At 40.8% G+C, this 27,461-nt stretch overlaps 1 protein-coding gene across 9 annotated transcripts in view; it reads left to right on the top strand.

The window, feature by feature from the left end:
• DLC1 (DLC1 Rho GTPase activating protein) overlaps positions 1-27,461 on the top strand; it is a 456,370-nt gene that overhangs the window by 405,559 nt on the left and 23,350 nt on the right. For 5 of the 9 annotated variants that reach the window (XM_077144218.1, XM_077144217.1, XM_077144220.1 and 2 more), the window contains one exon: positions 21,071-21,142. In XM_077144218.1, the coding sequence (XP_077000333.1) occupies positions 21,071-21,142 (72 nt within the window). Of the gene's footprint in view, positions 1-3,306; positions 3,387-3,802; positions 4,175-4,761; positions 4,892-21,070; positions 21,143-27,461 lie in introns of those variants that run through there. The other 4 variants (XM_077144225.1, XM_077144221.1, XM_077144223.1 and 1 more) reach the window with 4 other exon arrangements.

Here is a 27,461-nt window from a genome sequence, read left to right as displayed (position 1 = left end):
GATGAGTAGAAGTAGGTATATAAGGGATGCAGAATAATATACCAACTCCTAGAAATCTAGCAGCAAAATAGTCTACAATTTGGATACATTGAATTTGGGGTTGAGTACATTAGGGCAAATAAATTAAAATACAGGTCCTCCAGCAAATAAACTTTAAAACCTTATGCTGAGAATTGGTGTAGTTTGGGGGATGTGCACAGAGTATCCACATTTTTAAAGTTTAAATGATTAATAAATAAGAGAAATTAATATGTTCCACATGTACATCTTTATTTTCTAAGTCTGATGTATACATTGTGGCCCTTTTCAAAATACAAATCTGATCACGGGACACCTTCTTCAATTTAAAGCAGCTGCTCACTGCTTTTGGCTGTTAAGGACGAAAAGTCCTTTACATTTGTCATGCAGGGAAATGAAACTTCTGGCCTTTGTTTTTGGAGCTTCTGCTGGAAATTGCATTCACCCTTGCTAGCAAATTTAGCCTGTGTGTGTGTGTGTGTGTGTGTGTGTGTGTGTGTGTGTGTGTGTGTGTGAAAAGAAATAATTTCTTTTTTGGGGGGGTAAAATTCGTGTAACATAAAATTCACCATTTTAACTATTTTAAAGTGACTTCCAGCACATTTCTCAATTTGTACAACTATCACTGTCCAATCATAGAACATTTTCATCACCCCAAAAAGGAACCCCATAGCCATTCAGCAGTCACGCCCCATTATGCCTTTTCTTAGCCAAACAACTACTAATCTGCTTTCAGTGACTATGGATTGCCTATCCTAGACAGTTCATGTAAATGGAATCCTATGGTACGTGGCCTTTTTGTAGCGAGTTTCTTTCAGTAACTTAATGTTTTCAAGGCTCCATGTTGTAGCATTATCAGTAAATCCTTCCTATTTATGGTTGAATAATATCCCTTTATATCACTATGCCATACTTTGTCTATCCATTCATTAGTTAATAGACATCTTGGTTGTTCCCGGTTTTTGGCTGCTGCAAAAAATGCTGCTATAAACATAGGTGTATGAGTTTATTTTCAGTTTTCCTGGGTGTATGTTTCAGATTGGAATTAATTTAGTCATGGTGTATGATCATCTCTTTAATATGCTGCTGGATTGAGTTTCCTAGCATTTTGTCGGAAGGTTTTTGTATGTGTACTTGTTAGGGATACAAGTCTGTTTTTTATGAGAGAATCAACACTGGGCTTTTTTGACAGTTCTTACAGCCCCCATATTTCAGGAAGCTGCTCTGCCTTCGAGGGCCAGGTCAGGTCTTCTATTTCACAGCACCTGCCTTTCAAACAAACACCCTTGCTTCCCCAACCAGCAGGCAGGTGCCAGGCCTGCCCTTGCCATTTTGTGTCTAGCAGTTGTAAGCCGTGAAAGCCTTGGAAACATCTGTTGCATGGAGGAGCCCATGCCCTCTGAGCTGCCACCCTCCAGAGCTGATTCTGCTTTGGGTAAATTAGGGATCTAGCGGTAGAGTTAGCGTTTTTATTTTGTTTTATGGAAAAACATAGGAAAAGAGGTCTTGTGTATGTCAACTTAAGACATGGCTGTGAAATTAATATCTTTTAAACTATGATGTAAGAGAGACCAAATTTTCCCATTTCTATTCAAAAATAAGCCCTACCCTCCTTAGCTCCTTTATCCCCTCCTCTGCTTTATATATCTCCATCTAACATACTGTATATCTTTCCATTAATTATTTCATTTACTGTACCTTTCCAAGTGGGAAGGAAACTCCAGTGGGGAAGCGGTGTTTGTCTCCTTTGCTCAAGGCTATGTCTCCAGAGCCTTGGCATACAGTATATTCTCCCTACATATTCGTTGAATAAATGGGTTTAGGTCATTAGTTTCCTTTGCCCAGAAAAACTACACAGAAAGCAGCCGTTAGCCCCAAAGTAAATTTTCATTGGAACCTGGTCTGGATTTTAAAGAATCTTACTGCGGTAGTATTCAATTGTGATCTTTTAGAATGGGGATTCCGGGGATGACTCCCAGGGATGAATCCAGACCTGGCACCGTGGTATCAACAATTCCATACTGACCAAAGGGAGAAAAGAAGTGTAATTAATAAAGTATCAGTGGCAGAGAGAGTTCAAATAGAGTTGAGAGGCTACTCTGGAGGTTGCTCTTACTCAAGCTTTAGTTAGAGCTTGCTACCTATCATAACCTGCCAACTGCCAACCAGGACCATTCGAGCCAATCCTAAAGAACACCTAGGGCAATATATAAGATTCCACAAGGGTTCCATGCACTAGAGTAACTTTCCAGAAACCTACAACCTCCAGATGGGCCCTTGGTCCAGAGAGGTCCCTGGTCCAGATGGGCCTTGAAACCTAGCCCAAGCCTCTCCAGAACATCAGATAGTTCCATCTGATGTTTTGGATGTTCTATCTGATGTTCTGGAGAGACTGGGCTAGGTTTCAGATCCCATATTAGTGACAGACCATTCTAATATCAAAAATTTAGAATTGCCATAGCCCAAACACCACTGAAGAGAGAAATGGAAAGATCAAAGGTGATGGTGGAGTTATACAGAGAAGATAAGATTTAGCAAATGAATATGAATCATTAAATTGACATCTCTTTTAGTCTCCAGTATTTTAGAACAACTAGGAGTAAAAACCTAAAATTTTGGAATTGTAACCCATGTCAAACTGAAGTATGTTCTACAGCTAATTGTGGTGCTGTGCTTTGAAATTTATAGGTTTTTTTTAATGTTATTTTTCACACAAAAAAAGAAGGAAATAATATCAATTGTGATGATAAAAAAAATGTTTAAGCCCTCTAGCCTCCTATATTCTGGAGCAGCTAGAAGGAAAAATATGAGAGGATCGTATGGTAGCCCATGACAAACTCTGGGATCTGTCCTGTAACTGCTTGTTAAAGAGTGCTTTGAAAAATAATGCTTTTCTATTTCTTTGCTTTGTATAAATGTTATATTATACCATGAAAAGTTAAAAATTAAAAAAAAAGGGGGGATTCCTATTAAATCCCAGGATATGGGGAGGGGAGGCGGGTCTCGAACTATGGTGAGCCCTTAGAATCACCTTGAAGGCTTAGGAAACCGCCGTCTCACCCTTAGAAATTCTAATTCTGAGCCGCGCTGGGGCCAAGGGCCCTGGTTTAAGGAACACCATCTATAACTAGCACGTGCTGTATTCTCAATACGTGCTGAGTGGAAGACCAGTCTCTCTGCAGCAGAGCTTGTGACCAGTCTCCATTGGTTCTGCAGCTCTGCGGGCTTTAGCAACGAATAACGAAAGTCCCGGGGACAAGTACTCTTCTTTCCATTTTGCAGACTAGGAAACACTGACCCACGCGCTCCTCCTAGCTTCCTCTCGGTTTATCCGGCTCCCACCAGGACGGAGGACAGAAAGGACAGAGGTAGGAAGGGCCAGGCAGAGTACCGAGACAAAGAGGGAAGAATTAAGTGCGCGGTGGCCCAGCGTCCAGCCCGGACTTCCCGCGACGTGAACGCCTCCTGGGGACAGCCTTTTGCTTCAGTCCCCTGAGGCACAGGGTTGGAGACTTCTAGGCGCGTCCCGCTGCAGACGTGGAGGACGGGGGTGGGGTGGGGGCGGGTGGGGGGAGGACATTCCAGCCGCGGGAGGAGGAGACGCGGGGCGGGGGCGGGCCCGGGAGAGCGAGGTGGGACCCGAGCACCGCCCGAGGTTCTGGCGGGCGACCCCGGCCGCGGGAGGAGGAGGAGGAGGAGGAGGAGGAGGAGGAGGGGACGCTGGGACGCCGGTCCCTCCCCTCGGGGGCGGGCCCTGCAGGAGAGCGCGGCCGTTCGGGGCGCGCTGGAGGTAGTTGCGCCGGACCCTGCGGGTGGGAAGCTTTGCAGCTGCGAGTCCTGGCCATGTCCTGACCTCTCGGTTCCTGGAGCAGGCGCTCCCGGGCTTCCCGTCCCGCTCCTCGACCTCCCTGAGCGCTCTCCCTTTTCGACGTGTGGGGTATTACCTCGCGTTCTCGCCGGGACCGTGGTCAGGGTCACCGAGCGGCGAGCCAGGATGCGCTGAGGACGGCGAGGGCGCGCGTCCCGGGTGCCGCCGGGGGTCCCGGCGCGGGAGCGGACCGGCCTCGGGCTGCCTCGACTTCCCCACTGCGCGCCTCCGCCACCCCTCCTCCGCTCTTGATGTGCAGGAAGAAGCCGGACACCATGATCCTCACGCGTAAGCTAGACCTGCGCCTTGCCGTCGGGCCAGTCGCCGAGGGGACCCGCCGCGGAGCAAATGTCAGCCCGCCTTGTCAAGTCGGTGCCTGTCGCTCTGGTGCTCTGGAAAGGCTTTCTGAGGAAACTCAAGGGCCGAGTGGCTCGAGTTTCCTGGCGGCGGAGGGAAGGACGACGATAGTTTGGGGAGGGAGCTTTTAATCTTGGGGTTCATTTGCCGAGACGCCTGCCGTGTGTGTGGGGGGGTGTGTGTTGGGGGGGAGGGTGTGTGGGGGGGTGTCTCTGGCCGGCGCGATCTTGGGGTTCATTTGCCGAGACGCCTGCCGTGTGTGTGTGTGTGTGTGTGTGTGTGTGTGTGTGTGTGTGTTGGGGGGGAAGGTGTGTGGGGGGGTGTCTCTGGCCGGCGCGCGCGCGGCGGAGCTGGACTGGGAGCGGCGTCGCGGGCGGCTGCGACCGGAGAAGCTTCCTGGCCCAGCCGCTTCCTGCCCCTCGGGCGACCCCGGCCGGCTGTTCTTGTCCCCCGCGCCCGCCTCCGGCCCCGAGGGGCGCGTGGGTAGCGGACACGTTCGCGGCGCGGCGCGGGGGCCTTTTCCGTGCCGGCTGTTCCCTGCGGGGGGCCGTTCCGGGACCCGCGCTTGCTAACCTTCTCCCAGACCAGTCCGTCAGCTCCGGGACCATATGTTACTGTGCGGCGGTAGTGGCACGTAACTGTTTGAAAGTGAGTACATAAAGAGTTGTTTTTCATTTCCGACCGGTTTTGTGCGGATAGTTTAAGCACGGGGGAAATCACTCCGACGCGGCCCGAGGCTTGCACGTGAGTGGTTCCTGCTGGAAAAGCTTCGGTTTTTCTTCAGGGGCCGGGGGTGGGAGTGGGGGATGGGGGTGCATTGAACCCGGTTTCCTGGAATGCCCTGGGCAGATGCTTTCGCCCTGGGCCCCCCGCGGGGACCCCTGCCGCACACGGTGGCCCTGTCGCGTGGAATTTTCCGCGCGTGGTGCGTGGGGACTTGGAGAGAACCCGGGTGAGGCTGACGGGGCTCGGGGTTCGGGGTTTGCAGTCTGCTTGCTGGGAGAGCCTGGGCAAGTGGCTAGACCTCGCTGGGCTTCTTTTCAGCCGAGACCTGGGGGTGACAATTGTGTTGACCTCGGGAGGAGGTCGTGAGGATCAAATCAGTAAAGGACTTAGCGGTGTCTGGCACTGAGGCTCGACGAATATCTAGTTTATACTTAAGTTCTTGTAGATGGAGCCATTACTCTGTACTGCAGAGAAGAAAATTTTCCCACTTGATTTCTGTATTAACCCAACGGAAGTTAGCAAATGATTCTCAGGCTTTGGGGGTCATTTCAGCCACTGTTGGTGAGGTAGAGGAATGCAGCGTAGGCACAGCCGTCCGCGATGGAAAGACTCATGAGGGTGGCATGTATGACGCATTTGGATAGGAAAAATATCCACCGCTCTGGAGAAGTCAGAATACTGAGCTTCAAATTACTTTTTTTTTTTTCTTCAAAACTCTGGTTTTTTGGAGGGAGGAGGGAAAAATAATAGCCCAGCAGACTGCAGAATTCCGAATGTAAATCTATCAGCAACTCGAAAGGTTGACTAATTCAGCATCCATCTGGCCGGCCAGGCCCTGGGGCAAAGATAATTTGCAGACCCAAAGTGTGGAATTAATGGAGGCACTGGTGCCATCTTGGCATGCAGACTGCAACAGATGGTCAGATGATCTGAGGGTTGCCCCTTAAGTCAGCAGCCCCCCAATAGAGGAACTGAAGTCTTAAGAAACGAGTGTCAAATGGTTAGCAGATGTGCATTCAGAAATTATTCGAAGACATTTTCTGGGAAATATTGGCAATGGTGTACATTAATTTTTATTTTGGCATGCCAGATTTACAGCGTGGCCCCAACCTAAGTGCATATTTTTTTCATTAGCACTACTGTTCAGAGAGTTTGAAATGAAGCACAGCAGATTGACTTTCTCTCCCAGCTGGTTCGAAAAGTTTGCCTTTGGCAAAAATTGTTTTTAATTCTAGCCCTGTGACACCATACACCAAATAGGCTGGAAGCTCAAAGAGGGGGCCTGACCTGTTGATTTCTGATTTTCACCAAATGGCAATAAGTAGGCTCCAACTGAAATCTTTTCCCAAAGTGGATGAGAAAAGTGGTTTCAGTGATTCATGTGTTCAAGAGTGAAAAGTTATGTAATAGTTAATCAATTGACTATTGCTACCTCAAGGTGAGGTTTCAAATTTTAATACACTGGGCCAAGCAAAGGCTTTTCCTTTGGTTTTGGAGAGAGTGAGGCGTTGAGTGAGAGTGAAGGTTGGTGCCCTTCAACCAAAACTTCGTTGTTTTGGTGGTAGTTCATTGAGCAGAGGGCAAGCAGAAATTGTAAGAGGGAGGTTCCTACATTTTGGGATATTTGGGTGCTTTTAGAAAATATACCAGATTAATAGAAAGACTTCATGATTAAGCACATTACTAGTGAAGTGAGTAAAAAAAAATGTACAGAATACTTAAAACTTAAATTTTTAAAATTTGTAGAACTAGTGTGGGACTTAACGGAGATATGGGAGGCCCCAGTGAGATGCCTTGCAATCAGAGGATTGGTGAGATTCCTAGAGGTGCTGTAAATACAAAAATAAGTACTTGGGGTTCCCTTAGAGTCCCCATGGAGATTTTATGTCCTGGTGCAATGTTTAAATGAGAGTGGTATTTTTGTGACTTCGGTGGGTAAGTAAGCAATTTGAGACTAATCAGGGAACGGTGATTCGGGTCCAGAAGAATAGGGCCTGCAAAGTACAGTGAGTGAAATGAATTGGACTTTAAGGAGAACCTTGTGCTGGACAGGATGGTCTAGTATTGTAAACACACGTTTCTCATGCTTAACCCGCCTTCCTAGCAACAGGAAGGAGGAAATGAGGCCATGGTGGGGGGAGGATAAAAAGACCCTGAAGGGCTCCAGACAATACTCGACCCACCCTAGCATTCACCCTGTACAGCCAGAAGCCTTGCAAAGGTAAAAATAACTTCAGATGTTTCCCCTTCCTCCCCTTCCTTTGCCAATTTGCCGAAGACTGAATTCTCAGTGTTTTAAACTGTTATAGCAAAACCCTGGCCCCATGGTGTGACTGGCATCCAGGTTCACGTCATGCCAAGCTTATTTTTGAGATTAAATAGCAGACCTGGTGAGAAAAGGCTGTCTTCACCTCTCACCTCTGTAACAGTCCAATGATTAGAATTGAGTGAGTTTGGATCCAGTGGGGGAGCGAGGATTTAATTTCTGAAATCAGTTGTTCCTCTGAGGTCATCTGCTCAACTTACCAAGATCTGCCCCCTTGGAGTTTCAGGGTTAGAATGCACAGGAATGATCCATAGAGCACTCAAGACATTAAAAAATATATATTGCTTCACTCCTCTGGTCAAGGCGAACTAATTGCCCAACCACAAAGTGTGAAGATCCACTCTGCCAAGAAAGTAGCTTCCAATTCCCCTTTTCTGTGACTCAGTTTAGGAGGAAATGCTTTTCTGGAGCAGACTTTCACAGTTTTCTTTATTTCTGACTCTGGCCCATGCACATGGAGAAGTGTGGAGACTTAAGGGTTTATTCCTCTTTAATTTAGAGAGGATGCAGTAGAATTGACATGCTCCACAGGAATGACTAGCTAGAATGAGTGCAATCACTGGTGTGTTTTTTTCAGCCTCAAATTAGGTAAAGATCCATTTAATGCAAAAGGGATAAGATTCCCAGCTGAGAAGGGCTCTTCCTATCTGTCTGCGCTTTTCCTTTGGTGGGGCTGTGTTATTGTGAAAGATTATCATGATCAGTGATAAGGGGTAGGGAGTCCTGCTGAGGGTTCTTAAATTAGGTCTCCTCTGCCTTTTCATTTTCATTTGTTTTCTTCATTTGAAATTCCCTACTTGCCCCATTGCAGCTGATGGTGGGCAGGAAGAAAGCTTTGGGTGTTCCCTGATATATTTTTATAGTCTCTCACAAGCAACAGTCAACCTTTTCTATTACGGATATTCCTTTTAAAGGTTTATTTAAAAATTCAGACTTTTGACAAGATAGCGATAGTATTACAGCAGCGAAAATTTATTGTGCAGTTTATATTCACGACCACATTTTATCTTCTTCAGAGAAACGCCACAAAGTAGATCGAATTTTCTCCATTTTACAGATGGGGAAGCTGAGGCCAGAGGGAGTTAAATACTTTGCCTAAGGGCACTGTAAATGGCAGAGCCAGGATTTTCAGCCAGGTATGTCTGGCTGTAGAGTGCAGTTTGTGGAGATGTTTTTGGTGGGAGATGATTGAGTTTAGGAGATCATATTTGGTGCCCATATAGAGCCTTTAAGTTATTTTGCTGTTTTCTAGGGGACTTGTTCTCACAGGGCGGAAGCTATAATGCTATTTATGTTATCATGCTATAATGCCTAGGATTGAAAAATTAGTTATTTCCGGGTTCCCTCTCAGGGGATCTAATTAATGGAGACCTGGGCACCTGTCTAACATTTGGGGAAAGAGCCGTTTTCTGGAGTACCATTCCCTCGAAGTCTGTCCTCTTTTTTGACTATACTGAATCATGTTTCTTTTGGTGCAAGTATTTTAAAGCAGTATTTCTAGGGGAGATTTTTCTCCCAGGAGTCACTGAAAACATTCGAGTGGAATCTTGAAAATGACTGCCAGTTAGGAGATAAAGTTCCAGGGCACCAAAGGGTAAATTTTAGACCTCCCCAGAGTCAGGCCAGAATGCAATGAAAGTCAGTTTCTCTTCTCATTCATCCTTGTTGTCTATTGTACTACTAGACTTGGTTTTATCATGGGACTTATGCTGTTTTTCCATTCACACCTACCTCTGTTTGGTGGCCCTTTCATGTCTACTTCCCCACTAGGAGAAAAATCAAAAGCTAAGTGAAGGCTAAGGTCAGTGAAGACCTCAGATGCCTTTGGCACCTCCCATCCACATTTTGTTCTCTTCCCTGCCCCACCTTTGCGTGTCCCATGGAGAGGACTGGAAGTCACTTCCTGAGGCTTGTCAGAGAGGCGCCTTCCTTCTTGTTGTAGGAGGCTCTAGAGGATGTATGAGGGACAAAAGTTTTCCACACCCAGAGGTCATTGCGTTTCCCAGGCTCACAGCACTTAGAAAGCTGGCGAGAAAGAGACTTTGGAAGTAAAAGACCAGTGTCCTGGGCTGTGTGCTCTACAGCCCTGCCTTTTGTATCCGTTGGTGACTTAAGCAGAGAGAAGATGCCAAAGTTGTCTTGTCTCCTGAGTCTAGAGAAATGACGGGCTCATAAGGGATTCATTGTCCACACAGCTCCCTTTTGCAAAGACATAGCAGGGAAAGTGGATTTTGTATAGTGCTTTCACTTTTGTAAAAGTTATTTCATGGGAAGTTCCAGGATTTTGCAAAGACAACCTGGAAATAAGTTGCTTTTTCCTACTGAGGCACAGCTGAGTTGCAGGAAAGTTCAGTGATTAGCCTGAGGTCCTGTGTGGAACTTCACACCCCTTCTGGCCAGCATGTGTAAATTAAACAGGGGGATAACAACAAAATGAGGATTTTAATGTTTGCAGGGAAAATATGTTAGTAATAAAATCAGAAATGTTCCTAAACAAATAGATTTTACCTGAATCAGATCTTGGCATATTTGTCTAGATTGTATAGATATGTTTGGGGGGCCGGTTGTTACAAGTAAATCCGGTGAAAAAAATTCTTTAATTTACCTGGAAGACAGTAAGGCTTATTTTTAATACCTTTTGGCATAAAACTGAGCAAGTCAAATCAAAAAATGTTTCCTATTTGAGGTTAAATGTAGAAGTTAAGACAGTTATGGCAGATACTGGTCAAGTGCATAGTTTTTCATTTTCATTGGGCTTTGACAAGGCAACTTGATGTTTCATTAGTTTCTTGATTTTCTTTTTTATCTCTGTCAGAATTAACTAAAATGTAGGTGAGCAGTTGAATAAAGTATTCTCTTTATTGTCAATTTAACATTTTTGTAGCACTACAAGTTGCATAGTGTTTTATTTTTCCTGCGCTGTAGAATTGGGAAACTTAGGGCAAAAGCCAAAGCTTGGGGAAGCTGATCTGAGTTGAATAAGTTTTGCTGACATATGTAAAAGGAAGAATTAATAGGTGTGCCAACCTCTAATGATGGAGACAGGGGTTACAAAGGTTTGTAATTAGGTATTTTGCCTTGAATATAAGTTAAAAAGGAAATGGATTATATAATCATAAACCATTTGCTTCAATTTACAAAAAATTGAGGCTCCAGGAAAATAAGGGCCTTTAAAATATGTTACTAGATAAGTTACCTTTCTTGAAATTGTTTTCTTAATCTTGTGCAGGTGTCATTTTTAAATGACTTAGTATTTTAAAAGCTTTTCCAAGCCTTTTTTTCTTCGTGGTGCATGGTTTGGAATGCATAAATTTTTTTTTTATGCATTTCAAAATTTTTTTATGTTAACCAAAAATTTTTTAACCCCTCCCACCCCCCCAGATTGAAATGAAATGGATGTGATGCTGTATCCATTTCTTTAATAGTTTATTTTCATTTCAGTTTTACTTTTTTGTACTGGGTAATCGGAGCCATTTTTTAAAGTTAGTTTGGGATATATTTCTCTTATCTGAAATGACTGCATCAACACAAGTCTAGTGCCTGACAGAGTTTAAATTGATACCAGGCCCTTGCCTTTGCAAGGGAAGAGCACGTATTTGATGTGAATGACACTTGTCTTTTCCTAATTTGTGTTTTAAAAACAGTACTTTGCAAGCACTTGGACTAAGTGATCCCCAAAGGGAATTTCAATTGGTTTAATTTCTGCATTGCTAAAGTGTCACACTGTGCGTAATCCCAGGTGTGAGCTTGCAGGGTGTGTCTCTCAAGATTTCCTTCTTTAAAGGCAAAACCATTTATTAAGTTGTCATCACATCATTGGAGAAAGAAAGTTCTTTATTTCTTTTTTTAAATTCCCTTTATTTTATTTCTAGGAATATTTTTATTAGAAAGCAATATTTGCCTCCAAACCCCAAGAAATGAAAAAAAAAAACAACTAGAAACTCCTCCCCCCCCACTCCCCACCCCCGTAAACCTACTTTTCTTAAGAGTGAGGGATAAACCTTTGTAGATGTTATTGAAATATTTGTTCTCTGTAACACATAAATTTTTTAATGTCCCATTAAAAAATTCATTTACAAGCAATTTAGAAATTTTATCATTAAGCTTCGGTACAGTAAATTCACAAAATTGGGCAACTCTCCAAGGTATTTCTAGTGATCCAATTTTTTGAGGAAATAAGAATGTATCAACGTAATGGATGGTAAATTTGGGAAGTAAACATTAGAAATGACGACCTAGTTTAAAGGTTATCTTTGTAAGAAAGGGGAAATGGGCATAAAGGAAATGTTGAAATCAGATACTCATGGAATTTGCAAGGTCTTTGTCAATTTCAGATTTGCCAGGTGAGGAAAGAGGTCCAAAAAGATTCTTTTCTGGGACTGTATTCCTGACCTGTTACAGATAATACTTTATCCTCTTTTTTTGTGATGGAATATCAAAAGGAGTTTGGGACACCTAGATACAAAGCTATTTTATATTTGAAGAAATAATGTTGATTGTTTGTTGATTTACCAGACTAAGGAAATGCTTATATCTACCATGTGGGATAATCTACTTTCTATTTCATACCGTTTTACTAACTTTCCTCTATGTTAGAGTAAGTCCGGGCTGCTTACCATTCCTTCACAAACACTTTTGTTTCCCTAAGTCTCCACTTAGCTTGTTCTGTCCTCTCTACTCCACATCCCCTGTCCTGCAATCTAGTTTTACAATAAGATCATAAACTCTTCTTAAATAAAAGTCAGATGCAGACAGTGTACCTGAGCAGTTGTTCTAGTTTGCTAGCTGCCGGAATGCAATTTACCAGAAACAGAACAGCTTTAAAAAAGGGGAATTTATGAAATGCTGGTGATCGGTGAAGGGGAGGGGTAAGGGGTATGGTATGTATGAATTTTTTTCTGTTTTCTTTTTATTGCTTTTTCTAAATTGATGCAGATGTTCTAAGAAATGATCATGATGATGAATATACAACTATGTGATGATAGTGTGAGTTATTGATTATATAACAAGAGCGGAATAATCATATAAGAATGTTTGTGCTTGTATGGGGTTATGTATCATAAATAAAAAATAAATTAATTAAAAAGGGGGGAGAGTTTAATAAGTTGCTAGTTTACAGTTCTAGGGCTGAGAAAATGTCCCAATTAAAACAAGTCTATAGAAATGTCCAATCTAAGGCACCCATCCAGAGAAAGATACCTTGGTTCAAGAAGGCTGATGAAGTTCAGGGTTTCTCTCTCAAGTGAGAAGGCACATGGTTCCTCTCTCATCTGGAAAGGCACATGGTGAACACGGCATCATCTGCGAACTTCTTCTCCTGGCTTCCTGTTTCATGAAATTCCCCGGGAGACATTTTCCTTCTTTATCTCCAAAGGCCACTGGCTGGTGGACTCTGCTTTCTGTGGCTATGTCGTTCTGCCCTGCTCTCTCTGACTCTTTCTCATTCTCCAGAATGTTTCCTCTTTTATAGGACTTCAGAAACTAATCATAATCAAGACCCACCCAAATGGGTGGAGACATGCCTCCAGCTAATCCATTTTAACAACCACTCTTGAGTAAATCGCATCTCCATGGAGATGATCTAATTACAGTTTTAAACATACAATACTGAATAAGGATTCGAAGAAACAGCTGCCTTTACAAAATGGGATTAGGATTAAAACATGGCTTTTTTGGGGTACATACATCATTTCAGACCAGCACAGCAGTCTCCATCTGTCCACCCCCAGAAAGGGACATGTGCTTTAATAATGTATTTCAAATTGGCCACTTTGGTAGGTAACAAATACCATTTAATAAATAGAATAGAAAAATATAAGACAGCGCATCACTTCTAAGTATTGTTTGATGAACTTTGTTTCAGTTGTACATATATTTGTGTTTGTATGTATATATATATATATGTGCCTATGCATGAATGTGTGTATTTATGCATGTATTTGTACCTGTACCAGATTACATGTAAAATGTCTTACTGTGGATCTGGGTCAGAAAATTTAGAAAACCACTTCACTAGAACAAAAATCATGTGTATAATTTATTTATTTATGTAATATGTATTTATCAACCCCCTTTTATGTGCCACGCAATGTTCTAGGTGTTTGGGAAATATCGGAGTAAAATAGACAAAGAAGCATGCCCTTGTGAGGCTTAAAGAAGGAGGAGACAGAAATTAAACATAATAAGTAAATTATATGGTATGTTAAAAGGGTTAAGTACTATGGAAGAAGGAAAAATAAACCAGAGCAAGGGGTGTGGGGCCCGTGGGAGGAGGCCAAGCAGTGGGTGAGGTAGAGATGGGGTGATGGAGGGGCCAGGGCTTACAGGCCATTGTTAGGACTTGGTTTTCACCAGATGAAGTGGACAGTCGTTGATATTTCCAGTCCAAGGTCACTTGGGGTTTAACAAACACATGGGCCTTTGAATAGACTTTAGGACGCCCATTCATTCCTAAGTAAAGGGTGGTCTGACACCATGTCTTCAACTGGGAATTGCCTTCTCATTTGGCTTCATGCTTCTGGGCAGGAACCTGTATATGAAGTGTTTTTGTCCCTAATCCCAGCAGGCAGCATGTCTATTAGATGTTCAGTAAATAAATGCTGAATGAAGGGGAAAATGAAGGATAACTGGCTCTGCACAAAGGCCTGTCTCTTCATGGGGAAATTAAACTGACTATTCTAGAATATACCCCAAGGGAATTTAGGTAAACTACCCTTAGGCCGTATGACCTTGAGAATTGTGTTGGTGTCGATATGTTGAAAGATCTGACTTTTCCTGCCTGGTTTCTTTAAGAATATGCACAGTAGATGTTTGGAATTTTTTAGGCACTTGGGGGTAGGAATGTTGCGAGTTGCTGGTCAGATCTTTCTTAATTAGATGACATTAGAGTTTAATAAATACTAATATGTCTTCTGCTATCTGACTTAACCCTGCTAGGAATTCATTTTAGGTAGGAAACTCCTGATAACCAGTTTTTGGCAGCTGTGTGTTTAGCTTTTATTTTTATTAATTGCATAAAAAAGAGGATTCAAGTTATACTTCTTATTCTGCCTTTGAAGAAAGGAAGATATGGATGCATTCTCCCATTTATTTCAACGAATATTTGTCTGCCTCCAGTTGCAAAAGCACTCTTTTAGGATACATAAATGAGTGAGGAACCTGTTCTTGCTTCCAAGAAACTCCTAGTAAGCACCTTGGGGCAGAAAGCTTCCTAGAGGTGCAAAGTTGGTAAAGTGAAGAAGGGGGCATTTGTTGCAGGAAAGGGAGGGAATACGGATTAAAGGTGTGCCGTGTGGTTTTTGAGAGATCAGGTGCATCCCAGGAATTTTTGAGGTGGCTCAGTAAGACTGGAGCCAAGTTTGCATTTGGCTGCTTTCCAAGGGTTAAATGGTTAGACTGAGGCTAGATTATGAAAGCTGTGGTCTTGCTGAAGAGTTTGGCTTATATCAGGAAGGTGGTGGAGAGTCACCAAAGAATTATGAGAAGTGAAATGACATAATGAAATATGTTTTATAAAAACCAATCTAGAGATTCCCAAGCCCTTTAGAGAAGGATGGATTTGTTGGGGGTATGGCAGGGCAAGGCTTAAATCCGATTTCAGTTAGGAGACTGCTAGGAAAATTCTAGGGGAAAAAGTCTGGTACGGAGGGAGAATTATAAAAAAGTGTTAATCTGGCTCCCTTAAAATTACTTTGACAGCTTAAAAAAAAAAGTACAACATCTAATCCTTCCACAAACTGAATAGTTCCAAATACCTCTTTGGGTGTAGGGTAGGTCTTTGGTCTTTTGAAAACTCCCGAAGGCGATTCCCATCTGCGTCCAAGGTTGAGAGCCACCCAGATCTTGTCTTGCTTACAAGTGCTTGAGGCTGTGGTTCGCTTCTCTAGTTATGCTGCCTTGGAAACCCACCTGCCAGATAAAGAAGTACTCTTTAAATAGCAGCCATAGTGTCCACCTGCATGACAGTCCTATAAAATCGACCACCTTGACATAACCAAGAGTGCACTGATATGCACGGTTCCTTACCATTTGAAGAGAGGAGTGTGCCCAAAGAAGAATCTTGGTTTAGGTCAAAAAGCACCATCTGCCTTCACACAGTTGATGTGCATCTTGGAAGCTGTAGAAGCATGAACTTTTTCATGAATCTTTGTCCACAAATCTGTCACATATGGAAATCCAAGGAATCTGGGAAGCACTTGAATTTTCTTAAATTCCTCTAATTCCTTGGCGTTGCATTTTAAAAATAAATTTAAATTGAGTCCTGATTTTGAGAGCAGACCAAGTTACTGTTGTTCAGCTGGCTAAGATCAGCCGAGTTCAAGAGAATGATGATGGTGAAGGGAATTTCTGTTTAACTTACTGTTGAGAGGTAAAGGGAAGGAAAGGTCATCCCATCATGCCAGGAAGTGTGCAAATATGACCTAATAGTTCCCAGCCTTACACAGCCATCTCCTGGACCTCATTCATTGAACTGTGCAGCACTGCTTTGTGGGACAACGAACTGAAAGCTGTTTCCAATAAAAATTTCCTGTTTCCTCCTTAACACATTAGTGTGTTGTTTGCGTAGAGAAATCCCAGGAATAAACGTTGCATTGTATTTGCATTGTGTTTTTTGTTTCTAGTGGCATTTTTCCCAGTGGGGAATGTCTTAAAAATCGTCCTCAGTAGTTTTCATGCCACCACCCCATATACTAAAGGACAAGTCATACCCTTGAGCTGGAGGGAGGCCTCTAAAAACAGGTATGGGGGGCTTGTTAAAGTGACTGAAGTGGTGTAATATGTACATGGTTTTCTTTAAAACTTTATGTTTTTGCTCATTACATTTTTTATAAGGGAGGAATCCTGTCTTGCTGGTTGCTGTAAGCCTTAGTCCCCTCTTCCATTTTGTGATTTCAGTGTACAGAAAGAAAGATCATTTTTAAACAAAGGTGGGGGAGGGTTGCATCTATTTCTTCATCATATATCATATGGAGAGAATATAGTAATCATGGTTTAGAAACAATTTAGAGTGAATGAACTAATATTCATTAAGTGCTTAGATGGGGCCGTATACATATTAAGTGCTCAATAAAAATTAACCATCAATAGAATTGTGAAAGGCATGTGGGGAGATTGTATAGAGGAGGCAGCATTTGAGCTGGACTTTGAAGAATGGGGGAAATTTGGTCTTAGTTGGTAGGAGACCATTTCAGGCCAGAGAAATTGCAGGGTTCAGAGTCACAGTTGTGTGCCTGCAGATGAGAGCACTGTTTACTTTGGGTGGGATATAGAGAGCTGAAAAGTTAGGTTGGATTCCATGTGGAGACCCTTGAAAACCTCACACAGGTGTTTGCACTTCATGTTCTAGGCTGTGGAGCTTCAGTGAGGTTTGTGAGAGAGAGAGAATATCAAAGCTGAGCTTAGGAAGTTTTATATGAGTCAAGATTGGTCCATAGATTGTCTAGTGCTACCTGGTGTTTTAGCTGGAAGATGAGAAAATAATGGCTTAACTCAAGGGTTGAAACTATAAAGGCTGTTCCCTGCCTGACTTGGCTGTAGACATAGGTTTATTCCATGTTATGTAACATGGAAATACTATGTTCTCTGTGTGTGTGTGTTTTTAAAATAGTGCCTATATTTGATCATTAGCATTTTTTTTTCTTTGCTCTGTTGGAAATAGAAGAGGGGTGAGAGTGAGGTCAACAAGTACTTCCGTTTTTAAAAATCAGTGACGACTTTTTATTTTTCTAATTCTGATTTTTACTGAAACAGAAGGTGTTAACTTCTTACTTGTTACACGGCCTAAGTTTCATGAACGCAGATTTTTTAATGTAAAATAGATTTACAAAATCAAGATCTGTTTCAGTTTGCTAGAGCTGCCAGAATGCAATATATCAGAAATGGGGTGGCTTTTACAATGAGGATTGTTCTAGTTTGAAAGTGGCGGGAATTTGATATACCAGCACTGGAATGGCTTTTATAAAGGGAAATTTGTTAAGTTGCAAGGTTACAGTTTTAAGGCGGTGAAAATGTCCAGATTAAGGCACCAATAAGAAGTTACCTTCACTCAAGAAAGATCGATGTAGTTTGGGGTCCCTCACCTGAGAGGGTCACAAGTTTGCTAGCTTTCTCTCCCTGCTTCTTGTTTCATGAAGCTTCCCCGGGGGCGTTTTCCTTCTTAATCTCCAAAGGTTGCTGGCTGTGTGGGCTCTAAAGCTTTTTCCAAAATCGTTCCCTCTGAAAGGACTCCAGTAAGCAATCCCACCTTGAATGGGTGGAGACACATCTCCATGGAAACCATCTAATCAAAAGTTCCCACCCACAATTGGGTGGGTCACATCTCCATGGAAACAATCAAAGAGCTCCCACCCAGCAGTATTGAATGGAGGATTAATGGACATGGCTTTTCTGGGGTACAGGACAGTTTGAAACCGGCACAGGAATTTATTTGAAACAAATTAACAGTTCGAAGGCCCTGACAATGCCCCACATAAAGCAACAAAGAGGAAGACAGCTTCTCTTTGGGAAAGCACATGGCCAGCATCTCCTGTTCATTTGCCTGCGAATTCTCCTGCTTTCAGCTTCTGAATCCAATGGCTTTCTCTCTGAAGTCTTTTCTTAGCATCTCTGGGGCATTTCTCTCTCAACTTTCTCCAAATGTCTCTCTGCTTTTTATCCTCTCATAAAGGACTCCAGTAAAGGGTTAAGACCCACCTGGACTGAGCTAGGTCAGTCTCAATTGAAACAACTAAATTAAAATAGCTTGTCAATTTCCATGCTTTCCAATCTCAAAAAAAGACAAATTCTCCATTTTAGAATAAGGAAAAAGAAGGGTAGAATTACTGGATAGATCTCTGTTGTTTTTGAAAGTTTTTAGCCGTTGTAAACCCTTAATTGGATTATCTGCTGAGGAATCAAGCCTTTGTTCATTTAGTTTTAACCAAGTGACTAAGAAGAGTGAAGATTTGGACAGTTTTTTAGATGAATTTTTGATCATTTGGGGACGTTTCATTTTTCTTAATAGCGAAAAGTGGACAAAAGCATGATGAGACCAAAATAGTGAAATCACGTAGGATCTTCAATGAGTGAGATACATGAACACACTGTAATTGTCAAGTATTTTAAAAATAAATTTAAATGCTTTTTTAGAAAAATAATCTTTCCTACTAACCTCTTGGCATGAAGTCATTTTTATTAAGAAATGTAGGGAGTCAAAAAGAGATCCAGGAACATGCTCGAAGTAAGTGGTAAAATTGGCTAGGAAATTAATTATGTCTTAAGTCTTGTGTTGATGCTGATCTCATAGTGCCATAGTGTCTGAACAAAGTCCCCAAATAGGTGGACACGAACAGTTTCTGGTTGCTCACCACTGCATAAGTAAAATGTTAAGGAAAAAAGCACATTTACTTCTTAATAATGTTCAAGGAAAAAAGCTCGTTCCTTTTTTTGTTTTTAATTTTTGTTAATAAAACCAACCAACAATAGAACATGAACATTGTTGACATACGAACATTCTAAGATGGTGTGCAGTCAGTGGCTCACAGTATCATCACATAGTTGTATATTCATCACCGTGATCATTTCTCAGGGCATTTACATCACTCCATAAAAAGAAATAAAAAGAAAAAGGAAAAAACTCATACATTCCATACCCTTGACCCCTCTCTCTCATTGACCACAAGTATTTCCCTCTACCCAATTTATTTTAATATTTGTTCCCCCTATTATTTATTTTTAATCCATGTTTTTTACTCATCTGTCCATACAATAGATGAAAGGAGTATCAGAGCAAGGTTTTCACAGTCACATAGTCACTTTGTGAAAGCTGTATCGTTATACAATCATCTTAAAGAAACATGGCTACTGGAACACAGCTTTACAATTTCAGGCACTTGCTCTAGCCTCTCTAATACCCCTTAAACTAAAAAGGGGTTATCCGTATAATGCATAAGAATAACCTCCAGAATAACCTCTCGACTCTGGAATCTCTCAACCATTAACACTTTATTTTGTCTCATTTTGCTCTTCCCCCTTTTAGTCGAGAAGGTTTTCTCAGTCCCTGGATGCTGAGTCCCAGCTCATTGTAGGATTTCACATTGCCAGGGAGGTTTACACCTCTGGGAGTCATGTCCCACGTAGACAGGGGAAAGGCAGTGAGTTTGCTTGCGTGTTGGCCGAGAGATAGGCCACATCTGAAGCTCATTCCTTTTAACTGTAGAGATCACTTGAGATTTTTTAAAAACATTTAGTCTTTTTTCTTTCCATCTATACCTTTGGGGCTAGGGAGAGCACTGAAGGAAGAGAAAAAATAATTTCCCCGTTTTTTAAAGTAAAAAAGATCTTTATCTTTTTCCAGCAACATAGCCTTCTTAAAAAGCTTTCTTTTATTTAAAGCTTTGTTAATTCCTTTCTGACACAGAGTGTGGATATAAATATATGGAAAAAATGCTAAGTTCAGATAATTCACATTTGATAGTTCTAAAATGTTATTTTATTCAGTGTAAAGATAGAAATTCTTTCACATTTATGATGTTGTATCCTTTACCCCATCAGTCCCTCCTGTATCTTGTGTTTAAGGCTGCTTTCCTTGCTACATTGAAAAGATGCATGAAAGTTAACCTTGCCATGCCATTTATTTCTGTTCTGCTGCCACAACCGTTTTAGTTTGGCTATTCATAAATTCATCAGAAGATAACAGGTTTTCCTCTTTAGTACTCCTAATAAGGATTTAGCAATGCTACTTGCGTTAATGATTTTGAGTGTTCTTAAAGACCTTTCTCTAAATGCCTAGATGCTTATGAAATAAAATAGGGTGAAAAAGGAGGCCATGAAGTTACTAGACAAAAGTAAGATGTGTATCTTTTCCCTAATATTGACTGTGGGCTTCACGTCTGACTTAGGGGAGATGCTTAATGAAAAGTTGAATCTGAAATAAATTAAGCCGTGCTGGGAGAATTTTATCAGTGAGTGCATAGTCTTACATAATCAGGTTCTCTGATGGCCAGAGGAGGAGGGGAAGGAGTCTGAAAGGAATATTCTCTGTGCAAACAGAGGAACTAATTAATGTGCCCAAGACCTCCTCTGTGAGTCAGATTTAAAAGGATTGTAAATATGTGCTTGAGTGAGCTTTAACACCGCGTGTCAGTTGCTTCTGGCCTCAGTTTATCAGTACTATCTACAAGATGTTAAACCACAGAAGTAAAAGCTTTATTAGATATTTTGGCCTGCCAAGATTGTGGGGTTTATTGATTTAATGCCCTGTGTTTGTTGGGCTCTGGGCTTCTATTGCTGTATTTATAACCCAGGCCCAGCACCCCAGCCTCTGGGCTTTCACCTGCATCACATTGGATGTCAGAAGGCCTGGTACTTTGCTCGGTTGAATTCTATTCTAGAGTGTCAGGTGCACTTGGTGTGGTTTCTTGTTGAAGCAAAAAGTAAACCATGTTAGGCCAGCCAGTCTTAACAATTAGGATTTCATCTCACATCAACCTCCTCATGATACCCTATTTTCATAGTTATTTGTAACCAGACCACAAAAGTAGCACAGAACAACTTATTGCTAGTACCCCCCTTTTTATTTTAGAAAAGATCCTTAATTATATGCAGAGAAAAAAGCCAGGAAAGGTGCAAAAAAGCTTAAACCATTTTGAATTGTTTTTTTTTTTTCTTTTTTTGCTTAATTGTAATGTTCTGCAGAGATCATCGTTTGCTTGTTAAGCAGAGTTAATTAAGGAAAAAGAAACCTGCTGAGGTGCATGTGGATGACAAGCTTGTCTTTTTTTCCTGTTCTATTCTAGAAATCGAAGCCAAGGAAGCTTGTGACTGGTTGCGGGCAACAGGTTTCCCTCAGTATGCGCAGCTTTATGAAGGTGAGTTGGAAATACCATTTTTAAAAAAATGGGCATAATTTATTCCTTAGTTCATGATTTTCACTAATTATGATTTACTTTCAGACCATTGATTATTTATTTAAATACTTCCCTTTTTAAAAAGTAATGTAACAGGCAGGCCATGGTGGCTTAGCAGGCAGAGTCTTCTCCTGCCATGTCAGAGATTCGGGTTCGATTCCCGGTGCCTGCCAATGCAAAAAAAAAAAAGATGGACATTTAGGACAGGCAACAGTGGCTCACTGGCAGAGTTCTTGCCTGCTGTGCTGGAGACTCGGGTTCGATACCCAGTGCCTGCCCATGCAAAGAAAAAGTAATGTAGTGTGAAAAGTTTCACACACTAAGATTATTTTCCAGAAACCTACAACCCACTCGTGGTTCCTAGGCTAGATAAGTCCTGAAACCCAGAGGGGCCAGCCTCTCCAACAATAATCAACTACTTCCATACCCCTATTCAGTATTATTGACACCCCTTTCCAACTTGAAAAAGTTAGAAAGGGCATTGCACAAATACCCCTAAATATTGGGAGAAAGATCGAAGGAGGAACAGTAAATAACAGAGAAGACAGGATTTAACAAATGAGTATGACTGCTGAATCATTATATTGATAATTCTTTTAGTTTCCAATGTCTTGGAGCAGCTAGAAGGAAAAACCTAAAATTGTGGAATAGTAACCCATACCACAATATGAAATCTGTTCTATAAATACCTGCTTCAATATACTTTGAAAATGTTTTGCTTATATATATGTGTATATATATATAGTATTTGACAATTAAAAAAATGTTAAAAATGGGGTGCACAGGGTGGTTCACCTTCCACCCGTGGAATGCTCGCCTTCCATGGTGGGGACTGGGTTCAATTCCTGGACCATGAACACAGAAGAAAAAAAAAGTTAAAGAAGAATTCATTCAGTAAAACCAGTCATTTTTTAAAATTTGTATATTTTTATTGACAAAACAAAACAACATACAAACATGAGCATTCTTTTTTTTTTTTTTAAACATAACAGCATACAGACATGAACATTCTTACCATATGATCATTCCATTCTTGGTATATAGTCAATAACTCAAAATATCATCACATAGTTGTATATTCATCACCATGATCACTTCTTAGAACATTTGCATCAATTCAGAAAAAGAAATAAAAAGAAAAAAGCTCATACATTACCATACCCCTTACTCCTCCCTCTCATTGACTGCTATTGTTTCCATCTACCCAATGTATTTTAGCCTTTGTTTCCCCTATTTTTTTCTATACCCCTTACCACTCCCTTTCACTGATCATTAGCATTTCAGTCTACTAAATTTATTTTGACATTTGTTTCCCCTATTATTTATTTATTTTTAATCCATATGTTTTACTCATCTGTCCATACCATAGATAAAAAGAGCATCAGGCACAAGGTTTTCACAATTACACAGTCACATTGTGAAAGCTATATCATTGTACAGTCATCTTCAAGAAACATGGCTACTGGAACATGGCTCTACAGTTTCAGACAGTTCCCTCCAGCATCTCCATTACACCTTAACTAAAAAGGTGATATCTGTGTAATGCATAAGAATAACCTCCAGGATAACCTCTCGACTCTGTTTGAAATCTCTCAGCCATTGACACTGTATTTTGTCTCATTTTGCTCTTCCTCCTTTTGGTCGAGAACGTTTTCTCAATATCTTGATGCTGAGTCCCAGCTCATTCTAGGATTTCTGTCCCACGTTGCCAGGGAGGTCCACACCCCTGGGAGTCATGTCCCATGTAGAGAGGGGGAGGGCAGTGAGTTTGTTTGTCGTTTTGGCTGACAGAGAGAGAGGCCACATCTGAGCAACTAAAGAGGTTCTCTGGGGGTGACTCTTAGGCCTAAGTTTAAGTAGGCTTAGCCCATCCTTTGCGGGAATAAGTTTCATAGGAACAAACCCCAAGATTGAGGGGCTCAGCCTATTGATTTGGTTGTCCCCACTGCTTGCGAGAATATCAGGAATTCTCCACATGGGAAAGTTGAATTTTCCCCCCTTTCTCACCATTCCCCCAAGGGGACTTTTTGCAAATACTTCTTTATTCATCAGTCATTTTGTTGATGTTAAAAAAAAGAAGGTGATGTAGTATGCACCTGTGACCCCACCAGGTAGAACAAAAGCTAGGGTCTTGTTAATAAGGCTTCCAGGTGATTTCCCACTCTGTCCCTATGCCACCCTCTACTCACAGTAACCATCATACTGAATCCTGTTAGCCGTTTTCTTGCTTTCCTTTTTTCTTTTTTGGGAAAGGTTGCATGGTCCGGGAAACAAAGTCAAGTCTCCCACATGAAAGGCGAGCATTCTACCACTGAACCACCCGCTCCCTTTGCTTTCCTTTTTGTATGATGCTACTGAATTTTCCTAAAAGGTGCATATTGTTTATTAAAGTTGATTTTACCTTTATAAAAAGAGTATTGTGCTGTATGTGACATTTAACATTTATTTTCACTTAATAGTATATTGTTAAGATTCTTCTATCCTGTGTACCCTTGTAGTTCATTTCTTTGATTGTTGCATACTACTCTATCATGTAGATACATCACACTCTGATGGACATTAAGGTATTTTCTAGGTTTCTCCTTCTTTCTTTTAAATCATAAACTACTGTTAAGAGCATTTTTGAACCCATCTCCTATTGTACTTGTGTGGTATTTTATTTTGCTTGTATACCCCAGAGAGGAATTACTGGGTTATAGAGAACATGTATGTTCAATTTTATAATGCAAATTTTTCAAAAGTCCTTCTATCGATTTTCACTCCTACCAATAATATATAAAGATCTGTTTCGGTATATGCTCTTATCACTTGATATTGTCAAACACTGAGTGTATGTCAAATGGATAGCTTAGTGATTTTGACTTCTATTTCCCTTGTTACTAGTTATGAATGATTCTACAATAAGGGAACATAGAATGTTTCATAGCTATGTCTTTTGGCCATATGTGTTTTGTTCTTTGGTGTCATGTCTGATACCCATTTTTCTCTTGAATTGACTGCATTCTTGAAACAATTTGTAGAGCTCTTTACTCTAAATACTAATCTTTTGTTGATTACAGGTTGCAGATTCTTCCCCCATTTTGTAATTTGTCCTTTTGCTTTTCTTTAGGTTGTCTTTCAGTGAATGTTATTTTTATTATGGCATTTTATTTTTGTTCCTAATTAAGAAAAATGGACCTTTCTGTAAAGAAAAAATCAGGATCTAGGCTTTTCTACTTCATTTTCTCATCAGAGTAGGGTTCTCTTTCAAGTGCATTCATATGGCATTTGTCGGGCTCAGCCCTCTGTGTTGGTCAGAATCTTCATTTCTTCCATGGAGCTGGGTGGAACACAGGTAGCTGGTGAGAAGACAAGTAAGATGGGAGACAGAGTCCTTATGTAACTCTCTGCAGGCCCTGAAGTGCTAGAAATGCCAGCAGGTGCCTTGACAAAGGAATATGAAGAGGGTCTAGAGACCTCTCAGAACCAAATCAGTCTGGGACCATAGAGATCATTTATATTTCCCTAGTTCTCCCAGCTAAATTAATTCATTGCCTCATTAACAATGCATATGTTCCTCATTGTAGCTCAGACTGATCGTGTGATGTTTTTCCATGAAAGATGGATTCTGAATTACTTTTGCTGTGCAAAATACCTTCCTGTTCCTCCACTTCAGAAAATAGCTCCAGTTTCTTTCCTCCTTCCTTCCTACCTTCTTTCCTTCTTTTCCCTTTTCCTTTACCTGCATGCTTATTATGGTGGAGTTGCTTACCTTTCCATCAATTAGAGAAATTTTAACCTGTTAAACTCTTCAGAGTCTCTGTCTTTCAGTAGGACTTTGTAAGGGGAGGGAGGACCAGTGCTCCTGAAGTTCCAGCTCACAGCTCTGCTGGAGATAAGGAAGGATGATTGCATTTGCAGTGGCAGTGACTTAGCCATCCTTTTGTTCTCCTGTTTAGAAATTACATTTCCTTCAATTATGTCCATTTTTGGTGTTGGTTTCTTGACACTTCCTTGTGATGTGTATGTTTGGTGAGACTCAGTTTCAGTCTTCCTTCCAAGTCATAGGGTGCAGGCTGCATTTTCACAAGTTACATTTTTGGGGTCCCTTAACAATTATGAGTCTTCTGATGAGGGGTTCTTGCTGTTAACCCCTTCATCCTGCTGCTCTGTGTAGGGTGTGTGCGCTCTCACACACACATTTGCACATACATACCCCAACCCATACCACACATTCCTTTTTTTCCTGGGTAGCTTTATTTTGGGACTTGGCAATTTACATTTCCTGCCCTTAAATCCAAGCTGGAAGTTTAAATTCTAACCCAAGAAACTCTGAGAACTTATATACATCAGTAAGCAATCATTTTTTAGAAGCCATTCTTTTCAGAAAAGAGTCTAGGCAAAGAAGAGAAAAGTATTAATATAATTCTTTCATTCACTTGCATGTAGTTCCTATCAGAATGTTTTTGGTTTTAATTAACAGAATTTTGAAATGAATTTGGGTTGGAAAAGTAATCTAAAATAATACCTCCAGGTACTCTTTTTTGTTTTTTTTTTTATATATAGCTTTTTAATTGTATAGTATAACATAAATACAAAGCAAAGAAATAAAAAAGCAATAGTTTTCAAAGCACTCTTCAACAAGTAGTTGCAGGACAGATCCCAGAGTTTGTCATGGGCTACCATGCAATCCCCTCATATTTTTCCTTCTGCCTGCTCCAGAGTATAGGAGGCTAGAGAGTTTAAGTACTTTTTGATCATCATCATCTACTTTTTTCCTTCTTTCTTTGTGAAAAATAACATATATACAAAAAAGCAATGAAAATTTCAAAGCACAGCACCACAGTTAATTATAGGACATATTTCAGAATTTGACATAGGTTATAATTCCACCATTTTAGGTTATTACTTTTAGCTGCTCTAAGATACTGGAGGCTAAAAGAGAAACCAATTTAATGATTCAGCATTCATATTTATTTGTTAAATCCTCTCTTCTCTGTATAACTCCATCATCACCTTTGCTGTTTCTGTCCCTCTCCTTAGAGGTATTTGGGCTACGGCCATTCTAACTTTTTCATGTTGGAAGGATCTGTCAGTAATATGGGGTAGGGAGATGGAACTACCTGATGGTCTGGAGAGGCTGGGCCCTCTAGGTTTCAGGGCTTACCTGGTCCAGGGACCCATCTACCTCCAGGTATTCTTAAGTTAGGAATTACTAAAATAACACGCACACTTGACGGGTCACCTGAATTTTTAAATTTATACTTATAGATCTGACATTATATTGTATAACTGCAAGTATTAAAAAGTATTAACTCAGTTATTTAATATTTAGCATTCCTGGTCTTTGTTCAAAGTGAAATAACTCACAACCTTGAAAAAGCTCTTCTACTTACTAGTACTTTACAATTATAAATCTCCTTTCCTGTTTCCACTCTAACAGTGCCACTAAAAATTTGCCTAAAAGAGACTTAGAAGACAGTGTGATGGTGGCTCAGTGGCAAAATTCTCGCCTACAGGAACCAGAGACCCGGGTTTGATTCCCAATGCCTGCCTATGCCAAAAAAAAAAAAAAAAGGAGAGACTTAGACTATAAATTAAAGAAGAAGGATAATCTTGTGATACTCTGTTTCCTGTATTTATAAATCTTTGTGCTATAGCTAGTTCATTAGTCTTTATTATTATTCCAAAAACAATATCATTAACCCAACTCTGGCTTTCAGAAAAAAAAGAACAGAGTATAAATTAATATTCATTGTGATAGTTCTCAAAATTGTAAAAAAGGTACTTTAAAGTATTATCCCTAGAAAGTAGATTACTAGGAATAAAGATCTCCATGCCATTCTTTAACACCAATGATTATAAATGGTAAAAACATAAAATCACATATTCCCTGGTCTACCCAGAAACAGGATCATTACTGATTACTTCCATCTCCAAAACAATCCATAGCCACTTCTATTCTAAATGCAGCATTAACCATTTTGGAGCCCAAAAAGTTTTTTTAGGCCATGGTTATCCTAATATTCTACTGTGCTTAACTTATTTTGCCCATTCCTGAACCACTGAGTCATGTGGAGGGATTCTTACCCATGATATTATTTCTTTGACTTTTTCGTTTGTTTGTTTGTAACAAATAGCATGTACAAAAGAGCAATAAATTTCTAAGCACACTGAAACAATTAGTTATAGAACAGATTTCAGAGTTTGGTATGGGTTACAGTTCCTCAATTTTAGGTTTTTCCTTCTAGCTGTTCCAAGAAACTGGAGACTAAAAGAAATAAGTCAGCAGTCATACTCA

Source organism: Tamandua tetradactyla, chromosome 26 (genome assembly GCF_023851605.1).
Source record: "Tamandua tetradactyla isolate mTamTet1 chromosome 26, mTamTet1.pri, whole genome shotgun sequence".
Lineage (NCBI taxonomy): Eukaryota > Metazoa > Chordata > Mammalia > Pilosa > Myrmecophagidae > Tamandua > Tamandua tetradactyla.
The sequence above is the reverse complement of the archived record's forward strand: the minus strand, read 5'-3'. Positions and strand labels throughout refer to the sequence as shown.